This window comes from Humulus lupulus, chromosome 8, assembly GCF_963169125.1.
Source record: "Humulus lupulus chromosome 8, drHumLupu1.1, whole genome shotgun sequence".
Classification (NCBI taxonomy): Eukaryota; Viridiplantae; Streptophyta; class Magnoliopsida; order Rosales; family Cannabaceae; genus Humulus; species Humulus lupulus.
The window spans coordinates 61,681,428-61,696,576 of record NC_084800.1 but is presented as its reverse complement, the minus strand read 5'-3'; the positions used below and the strand labels follow the sequence as shown (position 1 = coordinate 61,696,576).

Below are 15,149 nucleotides of genomic sequence, written 5' to 3'. Positions count from 1 at the left end.
CCAGTCTCTCTCTCTCTCTGGCTTTGGCTTCTCCTAAGTTGTAGATAAATACGTATATATGTAGACAAAGTTTGGCATATGTAGTAGACCCCACATGCCACAAAGAATGCAACTTATTTTTGTTTGTATCAAAAGACTAAATTTGTGCTAGATTTTGACTTTCTTAAAGTCGCTGTAAAAACTTACTGGTTAAATTGCCGGAGGACTGTTAAAAAGAGGATATTCTTATTGGCTTCAAAATATTCTTATTGAAAAAGATAAATCAAAATAAAACTGTGTGCCACCTGTTGTTAATCCCCTGGGATTTATGAGACAAGTGTGGGCTATCAAGCATAATCGAGAAGCTAGGTGTCGTTTTCTTTTAGTTAAAGCAACACATTGAGCAGTTGTTTGTCAGAAATCTCTTTCTCATTTTGTCAAATGCCCACAGATATGTCTCCCCCAAGTACTTGAAACAGAGGGTGAAGAGGATTTTGGTAAGGTCATTTTCTTTCTGTGGGTTGGAATCATAAAATTTAATGGTTTAAAAGACTACTTTTAATGATTAATGGAGCCGTGGGAAATCTTGCGAAAAGTTAGGCTGCCAAAGTCACTCACTTACCTAGATATTAAGTATTTTGTCTTAGTAATTACAAAAATATATATATTACGTAATAAATATATTTTAAATTTGATAGTAATTACACTGCTTAAATACAACAAATTATGAGAACTGGAGAAGACAAACAAGCATGCAAAATCAAATAATTACTCCAAATTATACTCCATTCCAATTTCAGTGTTTTCGCAACTTCAGTCACAAAAATCATATTCATGTCCTTCCCCTCCTTGTTCTCAGCGCAATTAAAAAAACAGGACATTATGAGAAGGAGAAGACAACACTATGAACTTTCTTTTTACTCTTGATATGAAAAAACAAGTACAATTCAGCTGCCTGCTGGAAAAAAAGTTAAGAGCAAAAAAATTACAAATATACACTGCGCAATATTCAGCATTCTAGCAAGAACTACAGAGAATAAATTTATGTTCGGTGTATATATATACACAAAAGATTGCCTAGTATAAGAACTAGTATTACTAAAAACAAAAGTTGATACCTATTTGAACAATTAGGTTCTGTTGCTGATGCTGGTACTCCGTACCGGCTTCAAACTTCAAAAGTGCAAAATCAGCAACATGGCTCATTACTCCCAGAAAGGAGTGCAACAATGCTTTATATCAAATAATCAATCATGCTGCTATTCCTCTTCTTGATAAGAGGGACTCAAACTATCGTTCAGTATAGTAAGTTGCAGAGGTTCACAGCACAGGGAAGTAAGTTTCTCTTTGACTGATTGATTGGTTTTGGGAAAAAACCTTGGTGGATAATTGGCTATGAAAAAAAAAACCTTAGGTGAGTGACGTTGTATGCTTTATCAACGGGTTAACTCCAAGACTCAGAACAACTTTCACTCGAGTGTTTTGATAAAAAAAAAGTATGCAGAGTAGACTGTATAAGATCTACTTGTGCAACGGTGGGAATTCAAAAAATGGCAATGGCATTATGGTGCAACTCTTTCCCTGTTAACCATCTTTCATGTGAGGGTAGAAAATTACCACAAGTACAGATGCAGGTTGGACTTTTTACTTATGTCTCATGTTATCCATGTTACAAGTATTGGTCTTTGAGCTCAATCAGCTTTACACTACCGTCACCACCACATGTAAGAAAACCATGCGATACAACTTGTATATCTGTGACAGCAGCCTGAGGAGATGAAAATGGTCTATTTCAGTACATGCAAACCAACAAAAGAAAAAAAACCATAAATGCAGGTTGACACAAACAAAAGTACTGTGGATTAGAACAGTTTACCCGAACTACCCCACTATAACCCCGAGAGGTTGGTTGCAGAAACGTATGTTTATCATGCAATTTTGACCAATGAAATACCATCCTAGCTTTTTTGGCATCCCAAAGTTTAACATCCCCGTCTTTGCTTCCTGTTAAGAATAAACTGGTATTTGGGATTGTTCTTATCTTGGTGATATTCCCTACAATCAAATCAATTCAAAAAATAAATTGATTATACACTCAACAACATAAAAATATTAATTCATATTACTTCTTAAAGATAACTTGATTGTACCTGAATGAGCCTTTGGTATGTACCAAAGCATCCCATTTAGGTTTTGTTCCCCAACTTTGTCACCAATCCCTGTCTGTGTGTCACTATTTGATGATGGGTTGATCGTTTGTCCACCATTACTTAAATGTTTGTGCCTCTTAGTCTTTCCAGTAGCAATGTATCGAAAATCATGAATGCAAACATCACCATCTCTACCACCAGTGACAATAAGGGGAGAAATTGAACCACTTCCAATGTCATTATCAAAGACCGAAAGAGAGTGTGCATCACCTTCAAACAAAAAGAGAAAAGTTGGTACCACAAAATTTATCAAGTAAATCTAATATGAAATCGGACTTATGATGTTAATAACTGCTGAAAATATAAATCGTCAGGTGCCTCTAATTATGCTATTTATAAGCATACAGATGCTTTCAGGAAGAAAGAAAAGAAACACAAACACACGCATTCTGGGGAAGAGAGCAGCTGCTAAGATCAAAAATGACCTGACAGGCACCAACGATATAAGTCCACAAATTTCTTATACTTGCCAACATGTATTTTGCATCAAATCAGTAACAATAACCATTTGGTAGTTAAAAAGACAGTCTTGCCTAAATTAGCTTCCTTAATTATGAATAAAATTTGGTCATACTTTTTCCTCATGCAATATGTATCAATTTCTCTACAGAACATGAAAAAGTATAAAAGATCACATGGAATTATGCACCCATGTTAAAGAATCTACCTTCATGACATGTAGTGGAGACTCGTGAGCTTGTGGGTGGAGCCAATGTATCCCATATAACCACATTAGCCCCATTGGAGCTATATCCAGCCACAGCAATTATGGATCCACTCGAAGTAACATAAGTAACATCCCTGCAAATTAAATTATTTATTAACCAAAGATACAGCCGCCATGAATAATTTGGAATTTAACAATACCCTTTTCAACCCAGAACACAGAAGATAATTAAAATAGCTTCTTGAAATTTACGGGAAAAAAAGTGCACATACGATGCATGGCGGTCAAAGCAAAGTGAGGATTCTGTTGGACAAATATTGTTCCTTCCTCCTACCTCCAACTGCCACGTACAAACAGTGCCATCTAATGCAGCAGTAGCAAATCTGTGTCCACAATGATCAAAATGCACAGCAGAAATTGAGGCAAGGGCATACGGTGGAGGTACATTTGCAGCAGGAAGAACTCCATAAGTTGCAGTAGCTTTGTCCTTACCAAACTGCACTCATCATACTTTGGATCAGTATATATGTCATAAAAGTTGAACAACTAAATAGAAATAGCAGTTCGTATACATATACAAACATATCCCTTAGAAAATTTATTCAGAGAAATCAGCCTCTCAAGGGAGACGCTGCAATTCAAAATAAAAGAATGCAAATGTAGTATTCAAGATTAATTAAATGACACAATTGTCACTTCCAAATGCCATACCTCCCACAAGTAAATGTGTGTATTGATAGAGCCAACCAAAAAGAGAGGCCTGGAGGGGTGACTAGAGAAAGCCCTAGTACTTATATTCTCCACACCTGGAGGAGGATCCACAAACTCCTCAAATTCCTCTTGAGTCTCCCAACCTAAACCAGAGGCCCCAATACCAGCATAACCAGGAATCCCAAATGCTCCACCACCAGTCAAGTCTCGCCCAGGCCTTGCAAAAGAGCCCACACCAACAGTTGCTCCACCCAGTCCAAGGTGTGTCCCTTTCTTGCTTCCAAGACCAATACCAGGAGATACACATGTGGGAGCTGGGGTTGATTCAGAACCAGCCCACCCATTTAAAGGCCAATCAGCCTCTGACCAGACATAGTCTGACTGATCTCTGAAAGATACTTCATCTTTCCAATTAAGAAATAGTATACCCTGAATCATATAGAAATTGACATTAAAAATCTGCCTATGCAGACTGTAGAGGATGCACCTATAGAAAAATTGGGTCATGCTCCACAAGTTTTTAAAACCACATTTGTTCATATTACATGCAACCACACAACTATTAACATAAGCCCTTATCTACGTAAGTGAAAAATGTATCTTAATTTTATGAAAGAACAACAGAACTAGAATGTTCACCCTGCCAGAAACCATTTATATGCATCTATTATTTTTCCATTGATCTGAATACATAAGACAAATCTGGGAGCATAAACTACATGGTAACAGAGCTTGAAAGTCAGCAAGGCAGAGAAGGTAGTGAAGCAAATTTACAAATGACAGCAGACTATTACCACAAATGAATATGATAATACTTTTGAGGAATGTTGTACAACTTACTTTTCGGTTGCTAGCAACAGCAGCTTGTCCTTGATGAATGGAGTTGATACACATTGCCTACCAAAATGGAAAGGATTTAATTAGGCTGATTATGATATGAAACCTAAAAAACTTCACTTGCTAAAATAACCTCACAATCAGCAAAACATGTCAGAATCTCCATATCAGAAACCCATAGGTGCTACCAGAGGAGAAAAAGACGCAAAAAGTTAGAAATGGATTAAAATTACCTCCAAAAGCTCCCCGTTTCTCTTGAGCACTTCTCTGGGGTTTTGAAAGGGTGCAATACCCTGTGTATCAGTTGTGTCTTTCTGCCATAAACTCAAAAAACTAACGTCATTCCGTAATGGCTGTCTAGCAGATGACCCAGTTTCGGTATTTGCTGAGCTACTTCCAGATGTAGTTTCTTTACTGTGGATTTCCTCAGCTTCATCTACCCCTCTGCCACCTTCATATATTTCACTCCACCCTTTCAAAGGTTTATGATCAAAAAAATCCAGACTACATATTTTTTCCTCAGCAAAACTTTCGGATATCATTTTAGGATCAACACAGATGCCCCACAGTATATCAAATCCTTCTTTGTCATTCATCATGTCCAAACTGACAGTATCCTGACCTAGATTCTGATGGGGAACCCTAGTATGAGACTGACTAGAATCTTCTAACCAAACAAGAGTCTTTACATGCCGCCCATGTTGTATTTTCAAATACAGATATAATGCCAGCTGTTTTATATGATAAGATGAGATATGTTCCACTGTTGCTTTCAATTGCTTAACCAAGGTCAATGAGACCAATCCAATCTGTTCTTCTATGCTCTTGTCCTTATAATCCGAATTTGTGGCACTGCATGATTCTGAAGAAAGTTCACGTGACAAGTCAGAAAAATAGCTGTCTTCAAGTTTATACATCTTCTTTATTTGATGCTTTATAAATCTGGACATGTGTTGCCACAAACAGGCCCCAAAAATTTTCCATTGTTCATCTTCTGGAATTGAATGTTTTGTATTCAAACCTTGATCTTCTAACAAACCTCTAGAAATATGATGACCTTTTCCCACATCGTTGTCCAATAACCTTTGAGATGCAAAGTCTGCAATTTGCGGGAGAAGCTTCTTCAGGTTTGCAATATCAACTTCGTACAATATATGCTCATCAGTATTCTTGATCAGGAGAGATTCAAGCATCAAAAGGAGACATTTATAGTTTCTTAGAAGCCAAACATATGAAAAATGCACAGAATACTCGATTAAATCAAGAGCTGTAAGGAATTTTGTATTGAGATCTTGGCTGAGTGATCCACATTTAATCCTCAAAGAAGCTCTTAAAATCCGTGATGACAACAAAAGACATTGAAGATAGTAAGCCGAAGCATTTGACCAGGAAGATCTACTTTCACAAGAAACGTCATTTTCCATGTAAGGTGATTTCAGTTCTGAACAAGTTATACTGCAAGCGACAACAAACCGAGAAAATAACAGAGAGGTTTCTTTTGTAGCCTTTAAGAAAGGCTTACTCGTAAGGGAATATAAACAGATTCTATCAACTGCATGGCTTTTATCTTGTGCATGCTCTTGATTTACATATCTATGAAATAGATCATATCCAACAACCAAAAGCCCTTGATTGTACAGTAAAACCAAAATCTGCAGAATGGGGGGGAGGGGAGAGAGAGAGAGAGAGAGAACAAACTTATGTCCCAGTTGCTGATAACTGTTGTAATAATTATAATAACAGCAATAATAATTATAATATACTTACATTTCTAATTAGACTGAGTGGAAGTAGCGAAAACTTCTGTTCAAACTGTCCCAGTTCTGTGTAAAACTTACTTCTAAAGCTTTCAAGCAGTTCTAGAAATTGATGATTATCATATTTTCCTGAGCACATATGAGCTCCAGCTGATCGAACAACAATCTCTTCCCTGCTTGGATGCTCTCTTGTCAATTTGGACAAGTGTTTAAGAGCCAAATCTAGTTTAGCACAATTCTCAAGCCTAAAAGCCACATCATCTGCCAGCCAATTGGAAGAATTTTTAAAAGGCTTTAAAATTCCATGCAGAATATCAGAATGACTAGAGCTGGAGGTATTTTCTTGATTCATATTCCCAAGAACGCTCAACGAAGATGAAAGGCATTCCAAAGCTTCAACCTTATTAAGAAAATAAGACATGTATGAAAATCCTCTGAATGATATACTCTCAGTCACTCATGAATAGGAAAACCAACAAAGTACAAACTATACGACAAGACAACCTACACACACACACAATATCTAAACCCCTTAAACATGCACGTAGATAAAGGATTAATCAGCTATGGAAACTAGTTAAGAGTATATGGCAGGCCTCTGAAGTATCTACAAGGTTTTAGAAGAACCAATTGCAATCACGAATAAATCATTCCCACAATTACCCGATTGGTAAAAGAAGTGGGTATGCAAGCATTCCAAAATATATAGTTAAGCTAACAAACAGTACAGTGATTACACCATGGGTTCATATATATAGATTTAAATCATAAAATGTGTTTTCTCTAAATCAATTTTTCTAATAACCCGAGAGGGATAGCTCAAATGATTAAGCATGTGGTGCTCCCACAAAATCTGAGGTTTGAGTCTCTCTTGGGTACCTATGTCTCAATTGCTATAATTTCTTAATCTTCAAATATTGTAGGATTAGGTGGGTAGTGTTGTTTCTAATAAAAAATGAAATTAAGGCTAATTAAGAATAGAAATAAAAGAAAAATCAACAAAGATCATTTTCGTCGTACCTTATTGCACATTGGACAAGGAACATAATACAGTAACAATGAAGTCTTTTCTATTTATTATTTATCTTTCTAAAAAGAGAACACAAAACAAATAACGGAGGACAAGTGTGCATAACTTCATATCTGAATGTTTTCTCAAAATATAAAGGAGAAGTCAGTACTGTCCAATATTTCCAAATACAGTATCAATACAACAAACTGTTATGTTAGCAAAATTACTTCCAATATAACAAAATTACAGTGCACCATATTATCATCTAGCACTCAAGAGCAACAGAAAGAACTGCAAAGGAAACTTACAGAAAGACCACATCTGTTTAAGGCAGTAGCTGTCATCAGAATTGCCCATCTACCAAGGATTGCAGTGTTATGGTCCCCAACAGCATTCCTCAAACTATTTTTGCTAGCTAGTGTAAAACAGTAAAGACCAATAGTTGGCTCTAAGAAAGAAATATTGTTGGACAAAACTGCAGACTTCTCAACTGCAGAATCAATTAGGGGACCAAACATTCTCATAAAAGATTGATAGTAATTCCCCATTTCCCACTGCATATCAAAGAGGTCCACAATTAGTATATATAGATAAATCACATACAAATCCATAATACATGCAGATATATCATAATATCTAAGATAGATCCATGTTACAGCACCTCCAGAAGGCTTGCTAGCCAATTGTCGCCCTTCTCAATTGCAGATGGAAGCATAAACTTTGTTATTAGGTGATGCTCTGCTTGTCCACCATGCCCTTCAATCAGCCGACAAATTACTAGTGCCAGTTGTTCATCCCCAAGGTTCTTTGCACAAACATTGACAGCAGAAGCAATATCACCTCCAAGCAGAAAGAAAGCAATAGCTAACTCCAGCTGATGCTTCCCCATTAAGACATATGCATTCTTCAAAGCAGCTGCCTTGTTTTTCTCTTCCTACAAGCATTAACACCGATAACTAATAAACTCGATACTCTTTAGAAAATCAAACCGTCATTTGGTCAAACCTTCAAAACAATGTATTTTAATATATAGTATAAAAACAGTGTATTTTAATATACAGAGTGTAACATGAAGACACAAGCACAGAGAGAGAGAGAGAGAGAGAGGAGGAGGGATGACAAACTGACACCAGATGGCAGTAGAAGGGGCAAAACTTTGCCATAAAAGATTTTCAGTGCCTCCTTTAGGTCACTTTTTTCGGGATCCTCCAAATTCACCAATCCTTAACCTTACAAAGTACCTTAAAGTTGCGAGAAAGAAATCCAATTAGGGGCTTATCCTTCTCATCCTTGCTGATTTTGAAAAGGCCAGCTAGAACTTGAATTCTATTCAGTGCTATGTACAACAATGCACAATCCTTAGGATCCTTCTTCTTCAGATACTGCATTCTTGCCAGTTTCTCCATCTACATAAGATAATTGTGTCAAAACTTCTCTAAATAGCTTTGCCACAGCATATTAATAGTTAACATAACTTCATCAAAGTTTATGGTCAAATGAGAAGAAGAGAGTCCGAAGAATAATAAAATGTCCCATAAAGTAAGAAAACTTAAATCACTTGGAGAGTAAATGATTAAATGTTTTCATCGAATCACTTGCATAATGCATTTAAATACTTAAAAGAAAAGACATTACTTCTCTAACAAATTTGAGAAGAGTTTTTTTATCCCTCTCTAAATGCATTCAAGTACTTAGAAAATGCGAAGACATTACCTTTGTTCGCAATTGTGCCGAATTTGTAAACCAATACCCAATGCCCAAGTTACGCATTTCTGGCCAAGATGGTTCATTTGGAAGAACAGACCCAAACAAATTTTCCTCGCAATCAGAGTGATAGGCCCACACAATCAGGGAAGAATCAATTTTCAATTCTTCCATAGTTGCAGGTCTACCAAACCTTCGGAAAAAATGTAGTTGCTGAAACTTTAACGCAACCCAGAATCTGTACATAATTAATAGATAATAATAAATTCAGAAGCAACTGAACTGCAACTTTAAGGAATGTTCAACAAAATGCAAGTCTCATTCTAAAAATGATTGAATAAGTACTAAAGGGCCCTAAGCAAAGTATAATTTAATGGATAAAAATAGAACATAAAAACATTTGATAAAAAAGTGCTGGAATATCATATAAAAATTAAAGAATGATTACCTTTGTCCAGGTTCATCAAGACTTTCATAAGCAGAGTTTGGTTTAGTCATTTCACCAAGAAGATCTATTATAGCAAGAATTTGTGTTTTTTCTTCAATGGTTATTGAAGCTAGCTTGTAGAAATTCTCAAGTGGTTCAATGAAGGCATTAAGTTCGGATTTTGTTGATGAGGACATGAAAAGTTTATTAGAAGAATCAGACTCCAAATTGTAAGCAAACTCGGATGACCCTATCAGAAACTGATAAGATGATGTGGTTAAAGATGTGTTTCCACCCCAGTTAAATCCTTTATCAGATGAAATTTTCTGAAGGAGTCCTTCAAAATAATTTGACAGAGGAATTAGTGGAACAATATTGCTAGAATCCTCTGCGCTGCACCTCTTCTCAGAAGCACAACCAAGACATTCACCAAGATGCCTCACAGCTGAAAATGCACGCTTCCAATTTCCTAAACACAATAAAAGCTTACAACATTACTAAAGCTACATACCGCCCAAACAAAACACTATATACAAGTTTAAAAACAAAATCATTCCAAGAATAATTTCCAAATGGAATCTCCCTGTTTGGTTGGGAGTAATGAATATAGAGGAATGGGAATAGAATGAAATATGAGAGAAAAATTAATAATTTAAAATTATTATTATTGTGCAATGGAATGATCTTTCCTCCTAACCTTAGAGAAACAATCATTCCACCAAAGTGGTGAAAAAGTCAATACAAATTCCAATGTGTTAAATAGTAATCAAACAAAAGAATATAATGAGAATATATTCTTTTCCGTTTCATTTCATTCCTTTCTCTCAACCAAACATAATTGTAGTAAGGCAACAATTAGTCTACATTTTGTTGGAAAATAATGGTTGAATCAGGAACAATGTTATCACCAAGATTGATAATTCTTAAAGAAAAGAACACACATGCAAGATACAACAAGCGAGTTGTAGAATGAGACAGGCTAAAAATATTATTCCCTAGCTCCATAACAAGGCATCAAATTTATTAGTTAGGAAAGTTGTGGTAATACAGATAGGGGCGATTTCTCAGACGTCACAACTGGGTCTAACCTCAAACTATTTGGAATATATTTAAGCAAGTAGTTATTAGCATAAGCATTCACCTTCAACTTGGAGAAACAAAGTAAGCAAAATATCTTAATAAAAATTACGACAGTAAAAAGAAACTTGACCTAAAAGAGGAAGACAAATGATATACATCTAACTACTTCCACAACACCAAAGAAAATTGTAACTAGTATCAGATAGCTTAGTCCCACTTCTGAACTAGAAAAAGTACAATTTTGTTCAGCACAAGTTTATTCTAATACCTGTAAAGCTGTTCATAAGGAGTGCCTCGGGATGATAAAATTCTTTAGATCCACCAAACCTCTCCACTATTTCTAGCATGTTCCATAAACCAAGTTTTTTATCCCAAGCATGCTCCAATTGGGTCCTTGCTGCCAACAAACTGCTGGATTCACAACCCGTTTTTGTATTCACCTTTCTAGGAGTGACAAAGTTGCATTCTTTACCATCATCCTTAGGTAATAATACTGTCAATTCAGCAAAGTCACAATCTGTGAATATTGCAGAATGTTTGTCCTCTGTTTTACTTGCAAAATCTAGGCAATTCATCTTGAGATAATTCGAATCAACCCCAGCCTGATGCTCTTTATTTATGAACAACCATTGACTGAGTATAGACAAGTAACTATCATGAACCACCAGAGCTGTTGCTCTTGGCCCCCAAAGGAAGTCACTAATAGGAGATAAAGTATGAGTACATGCAATGCAGCGCCAAATTTCCCCTTTCATTGATTTTCCAGTGATTAGCAAAGCCTGACCACCAGAGCATCCCTGAGCATATATAAACAACTGATTTTGGATGCAAAGTCCAAGTAAAAACCGACCATTACCTAAGGCTAACCATTTTAAAGCAATAACTTGTCCATCAAGGGCTATTTTATCTTCTAAAATGAAAGCCCCTGATCCTGCAATGTGAACAGATTCCCATACAGAAAGATTGCTGACAATATTTGAATGAGGTTCCTTGCAAATGGTTGCAATCTTCCGACCACAGTTGCTTAAGCATATAGCGCTAATAGGCCCCTGATGTGCCATAACCATGCCCACGAGCTCCCATGGTGTAGCAGAGGTTGGTAATTCACCAAGCTTACTTCTCCAAAATTTCAAATATCCATTAGCACAGCCTGTGGCCATGGTATATGCAGGATGACTAGATAAATTATCACTAAAAGAAGCAGATATTTGTGAAACCAAATCATCTGGACACACCACAGCAAAACTTGTAACTTGATCACCACTATGAGGTTCTGGTAATTGTGATGAGCAAGAACGTAAACTAACACAATATCTTTTATCAGAAAAAGTAATTCCAAAACCCCACGTGTTGCACTCAGCAGCATTTGTAGTCTCAAAATCACATTCGCAGCTGCTTCCTGATAAATCATAGGAATGCATAGTAACTTCCCATGATAGAGCTTGAAACCCATTCATCCATACTCCCAAAAGCAAAAATTTATGTGACTGTAAGATGTCATGTTTAATAGAAGGCAAATGAATTGAAAATATGTTGGTTGGACCTTCCTCATAAGGACCATGACCTCTAAAAGGTATAGTACATAAGTAGTGACATTCTATATTCTCGCCTTCCCTTTGACATATCTTAACAACAAAGCAATCAATCCCACCAACGTGTCCCATAAGAAGAACCAGCTCTTGATCCAATATAGGAGGAGCCCAACTCAAGCTTGTGTACTTAGAACATGAATTCTGCGTTCCAAGTTTCCCATGGAGCTCCCATGGAGGAACTAATGTTGGACAACCCAAAATGCAATTAGAAATTGAAGATAGAGACCAAAAAAGAAGTAATCCGTTAGAATCCAAGGACACAGCCAGTTCAACATCAGCACTATAAGGATGCACTGCTACCTGTAAGATTTTTCCAGTATGACCATCTAAATTTAAGTACTCACCACTCCTACAAGATCTATCCTCTATTCTATGATTATTAAGTGATGAATCCTCTAAATTATTGGGTGTTGGTGTATATATAAGTGACCAGACCAATGAATTACTAGGTAACAACTGAATTAATGAGCACATAGTTGGTGGATCAGACAAACTTTTCCTCAAAACAGCGGCTTTACTGAGGAATATTTTCTCTTTGGAATTTGGTAGATCAGTCCTATGAAGATGCCCCACTTTGAGATCCTGTAGTTCAAGTGTTTTCCACAATGTAACACGGGGGAATCTCATTGGGTTGACATCATCTAAACAATGGACAGCCCAAAAACTAACCAACCTTTCTGGACCAAACCCAATGATCCACTCACAACTGCCAGCCTTGTCGCAATCATAATCATCCAAAGAGATTAACTTTTTAGTTCCCTCACCACCTTCGTATATACCCTCAATTTCTGTTGCCCATGTTACAAAAATATACATGCCTAAAGTCCCATTTATTGACTGGTTTATCTCAATTACAGCAGCGACACAAAAAGATTGCCGAAAGGATTTACGATCATCCTTGCCACTTTTTCTGACCCTTCCGTTATCAATCTCACTCCACAACCTAACAGTTCCATCTAAGCAATAAGTCAGCAGCACATTCTTTTTTGAATTCCTAGAATTTCCATTTGAGTTTCTACCAGTTGCTGGCCTCCATTGAATCAAAGACACAGGCAAAGGATGACGTAGCTCAACTTTCACATATCCCAATTTTTTATCACTTTGACATACTGATACACATCTGCTAGTGTAACCATTAAATGATCCTTCAGTATGCAGTTTACCTGAGTAAGCTGCAGTTGCAGAAGGTCCCTTGATAGACCATGTCGCTGAAACCAGAGTTTGGGGTCCATCTGCTTTAAACTTCCAAGCAATTTCCCAAAACTTGTTACTTCTTTTCCATAAAACAACCTCAACTCCACCGACAATTATACCATCTCCTGAACCACTCCAACTGACAGCATCCACCTTAGTAGATTGAACAAGTATTGCATTCTGGCTCCAACAAAAAGAACCTGAATATGAGTGAAAAGGTACGAATTTTAAGACACCCAGCTAAAATTTGGAAGAAAAATAAACCAACGTATAAATATTTAAATATATCTCATTCTCCAAAATATGATCGCAATGTGCAAACAAACATGGCACCGTATATAAAAATCCAAAGCTAGTAACAGTAACACTTGGTTAACTTCAAGCACAATCACCCATTCAAAACTCCTTAACAATTCAGTTCAATTAGTTGAGAGTAGTACCTTTTAAACTCGCCGAATCATGAGAGAAAACCCAAACACAATTTTCGGAAGCAGCGGCGAGCTCGCCGATGGAGGGCGTAGCCGGAGACCACGACACAGCGTTGACAGCCAACGAAGGGTCACCGGAGAGCTCGAAGAACTGCCGGAAAATGGGACCAATAGCGGTTTCATTAGGGGATAATGGAGAAGGAAAGTGGGAGATTACTAAGAGATTGGAAGCTCCATATGCGACCCAGGAGAGGTCAGCGAAGTTGGGGAGCCAATCGATTGTGGATCCAGGTGGGTCGGAACGGGACGGAGCCGGAGGGATGGTGTCGGATCTGAATAGAGAAAGAGGGAGGTGTTGGATCGGGTCGATGGTGGAATCAGAAGGTAGTGAGTGTGTGTCTGCCATTATGGTTTTGGCGGTATGATCAGTCCTCATCGGAGAGTGAAGATTGGAGAAGCCGAGCTAAATATATTTATATATACGTGCACAACTGCGCATAAATAATCTACTTTAAAATAAATAAAGGGTATATTGTTAAAGCGGATATTCTATTTCATTTTTTAAAACATCTCAAAAAAAAAAAAAAAATTGTTCTTCCTTATTTTATTTTACGTTCAAATTTTACATTATACCATACATTAACTTCTCTACATATTTATCTACATTATTTAAATATTATATCTTTAAATATATTTTTTTAATTAAAGTAAAATAAAATGATTGAAAAAATATATATATATACTAAATGGGAAAGAAAAGTTTATAAAAAAATAATAATATTAAAATATTATATAAAAGATATGTAAATATACGTCTTGATAATAAGCCCAGGTCTTTTATGCAACTCGAGTACAGCTCGCTAGCTAAGAACAATACTAAAGGGTCTACCAGTGGATATCTCATCTGCGAAGGCAGGGCGACTCCCCAGGTAATCACACGAGCTGAGGAATACGAAGCATGAAGACACGATCTGGATATGCATATAATGCATCGCGTCCTAGACGCGAGCTGGTGTTATGTCTAGGTCAGGGTACACTGAAGATCTGCCATTTCCAGGAGCCTTTGTAAACCCAGATACATTATGTATAAACGTGCGAAGTCAGACATTACATGTCCGTTTATCTCCGAATTCTCAGACACGCAATATTAACGTGCATTATCAGACATCACATATCCGATTATGCCAGACGACCCATGATCATATTTACCTAATGATTAGAACATACCTTAATGTAAATTATAATGTCCATCATTTATGTAAGACAAGTGAGAGGAAGGATTTGTATTCACGTGATGACCCCGGTCCCTATCCTGGGATGGTTCTTCTATAAATACCAAGACCTTGGATAGGGAAGGGGTTAGGTTTTTTCTGTGTAATGCAAATACTCTACCAAAATATTGAGAGATATACAGTAATAATATTGACTCGTGGACTAGGGAGATTTTAGACCCTGAACCACGTAAAAAGGAACGAGTGTTCTTAATATTTATTTATCAACATCCCTAAATGTTATTATCCTTATTACGGTTTATCCTTAAGTACTAATTTA

General features: G+C 36.7%; 1 protein-coding gene across 3 annotated transcripts; it reads right to left on the bottom strand.

Annotated features, from left to right (window-relative positions):
* Positions 1–866: 866 nt before the first annotated feature.
* On the bottom strand, positions 867–14,080 carry LOC133797478 (uncharacterized). 3 transcript variants are annotated; one of them, XR_009875657.1, is made up of 17 exons: positions 13,611–14,080; positions 10,653–13,370; positions 9,326–9,773; positions 8,887–9,115; positions 8,415–8,579; positions 7,835–8,107; positions 7,482–7,727; positions 6,172–6,561; positions 4,638–6,056; positions 4,408–4,464; positions 3,568–3,996; positions 3,129–3,352; positions 2,857–2,990; positions 2,130–2,399; positions 1,856–2,034; positions 1,098–1,747; positions 867–934 (listed from the first exon to the last, which is right to left on the bottom strand). XR_009875657.1 is itself a non-coding variant. In XM_062235386.1 (16 exons), exons 1-16 carry the CDS (start codon positions 14,032–14,034, stop codon positions 1,649–1,651), a joined length of 7,704 nt encoding a protein of 2,567 aa, XP_062091370.1. In that variant the 5' UTR covers positions 14,035–14,080; the 3' UTR covers positions 867–1,648. The 3 variants fall into 3 exon arrangements, 1 of the variants encoding a protein (XP_062091370.1); XR_009875658.1 differs by having other exon boundaries at positions 867–1,372; positions 1,597–1,747; XM_062235386.1 differs by having other exon boundaries at positions 867–1,747.
* Positions 14,081–15,149: the final 1,069 nt, after the last annotated feature.

What these genes read in the sequence shown, in the direction of transcription:
- LOC133797478 (XM_062235386.1), bottom strand. Translation starts at nt 14,034, where the DNA reads ATGAGGACTGATCATACCGCCAAAACCATAATGGCAGACACACACTCA. An exon ending in TGCTTTGACCGCCATGCATC is followed by an intron (nt 2,991 to 3,128) that starts GTATGTGCACTT and finishes TTTAATTTGCAG; the next exon opens with GGATGTTACTTATGTTACTT. An exon ending in CTCCACTACATGTCATGAAG is followed by an intron (nt 2,400 to 2,856) that starts GTAGATTCTTTA and finishes TTTTGTTTGAAG; the next exon opens with GTGATGCACACTCTCTTTCG.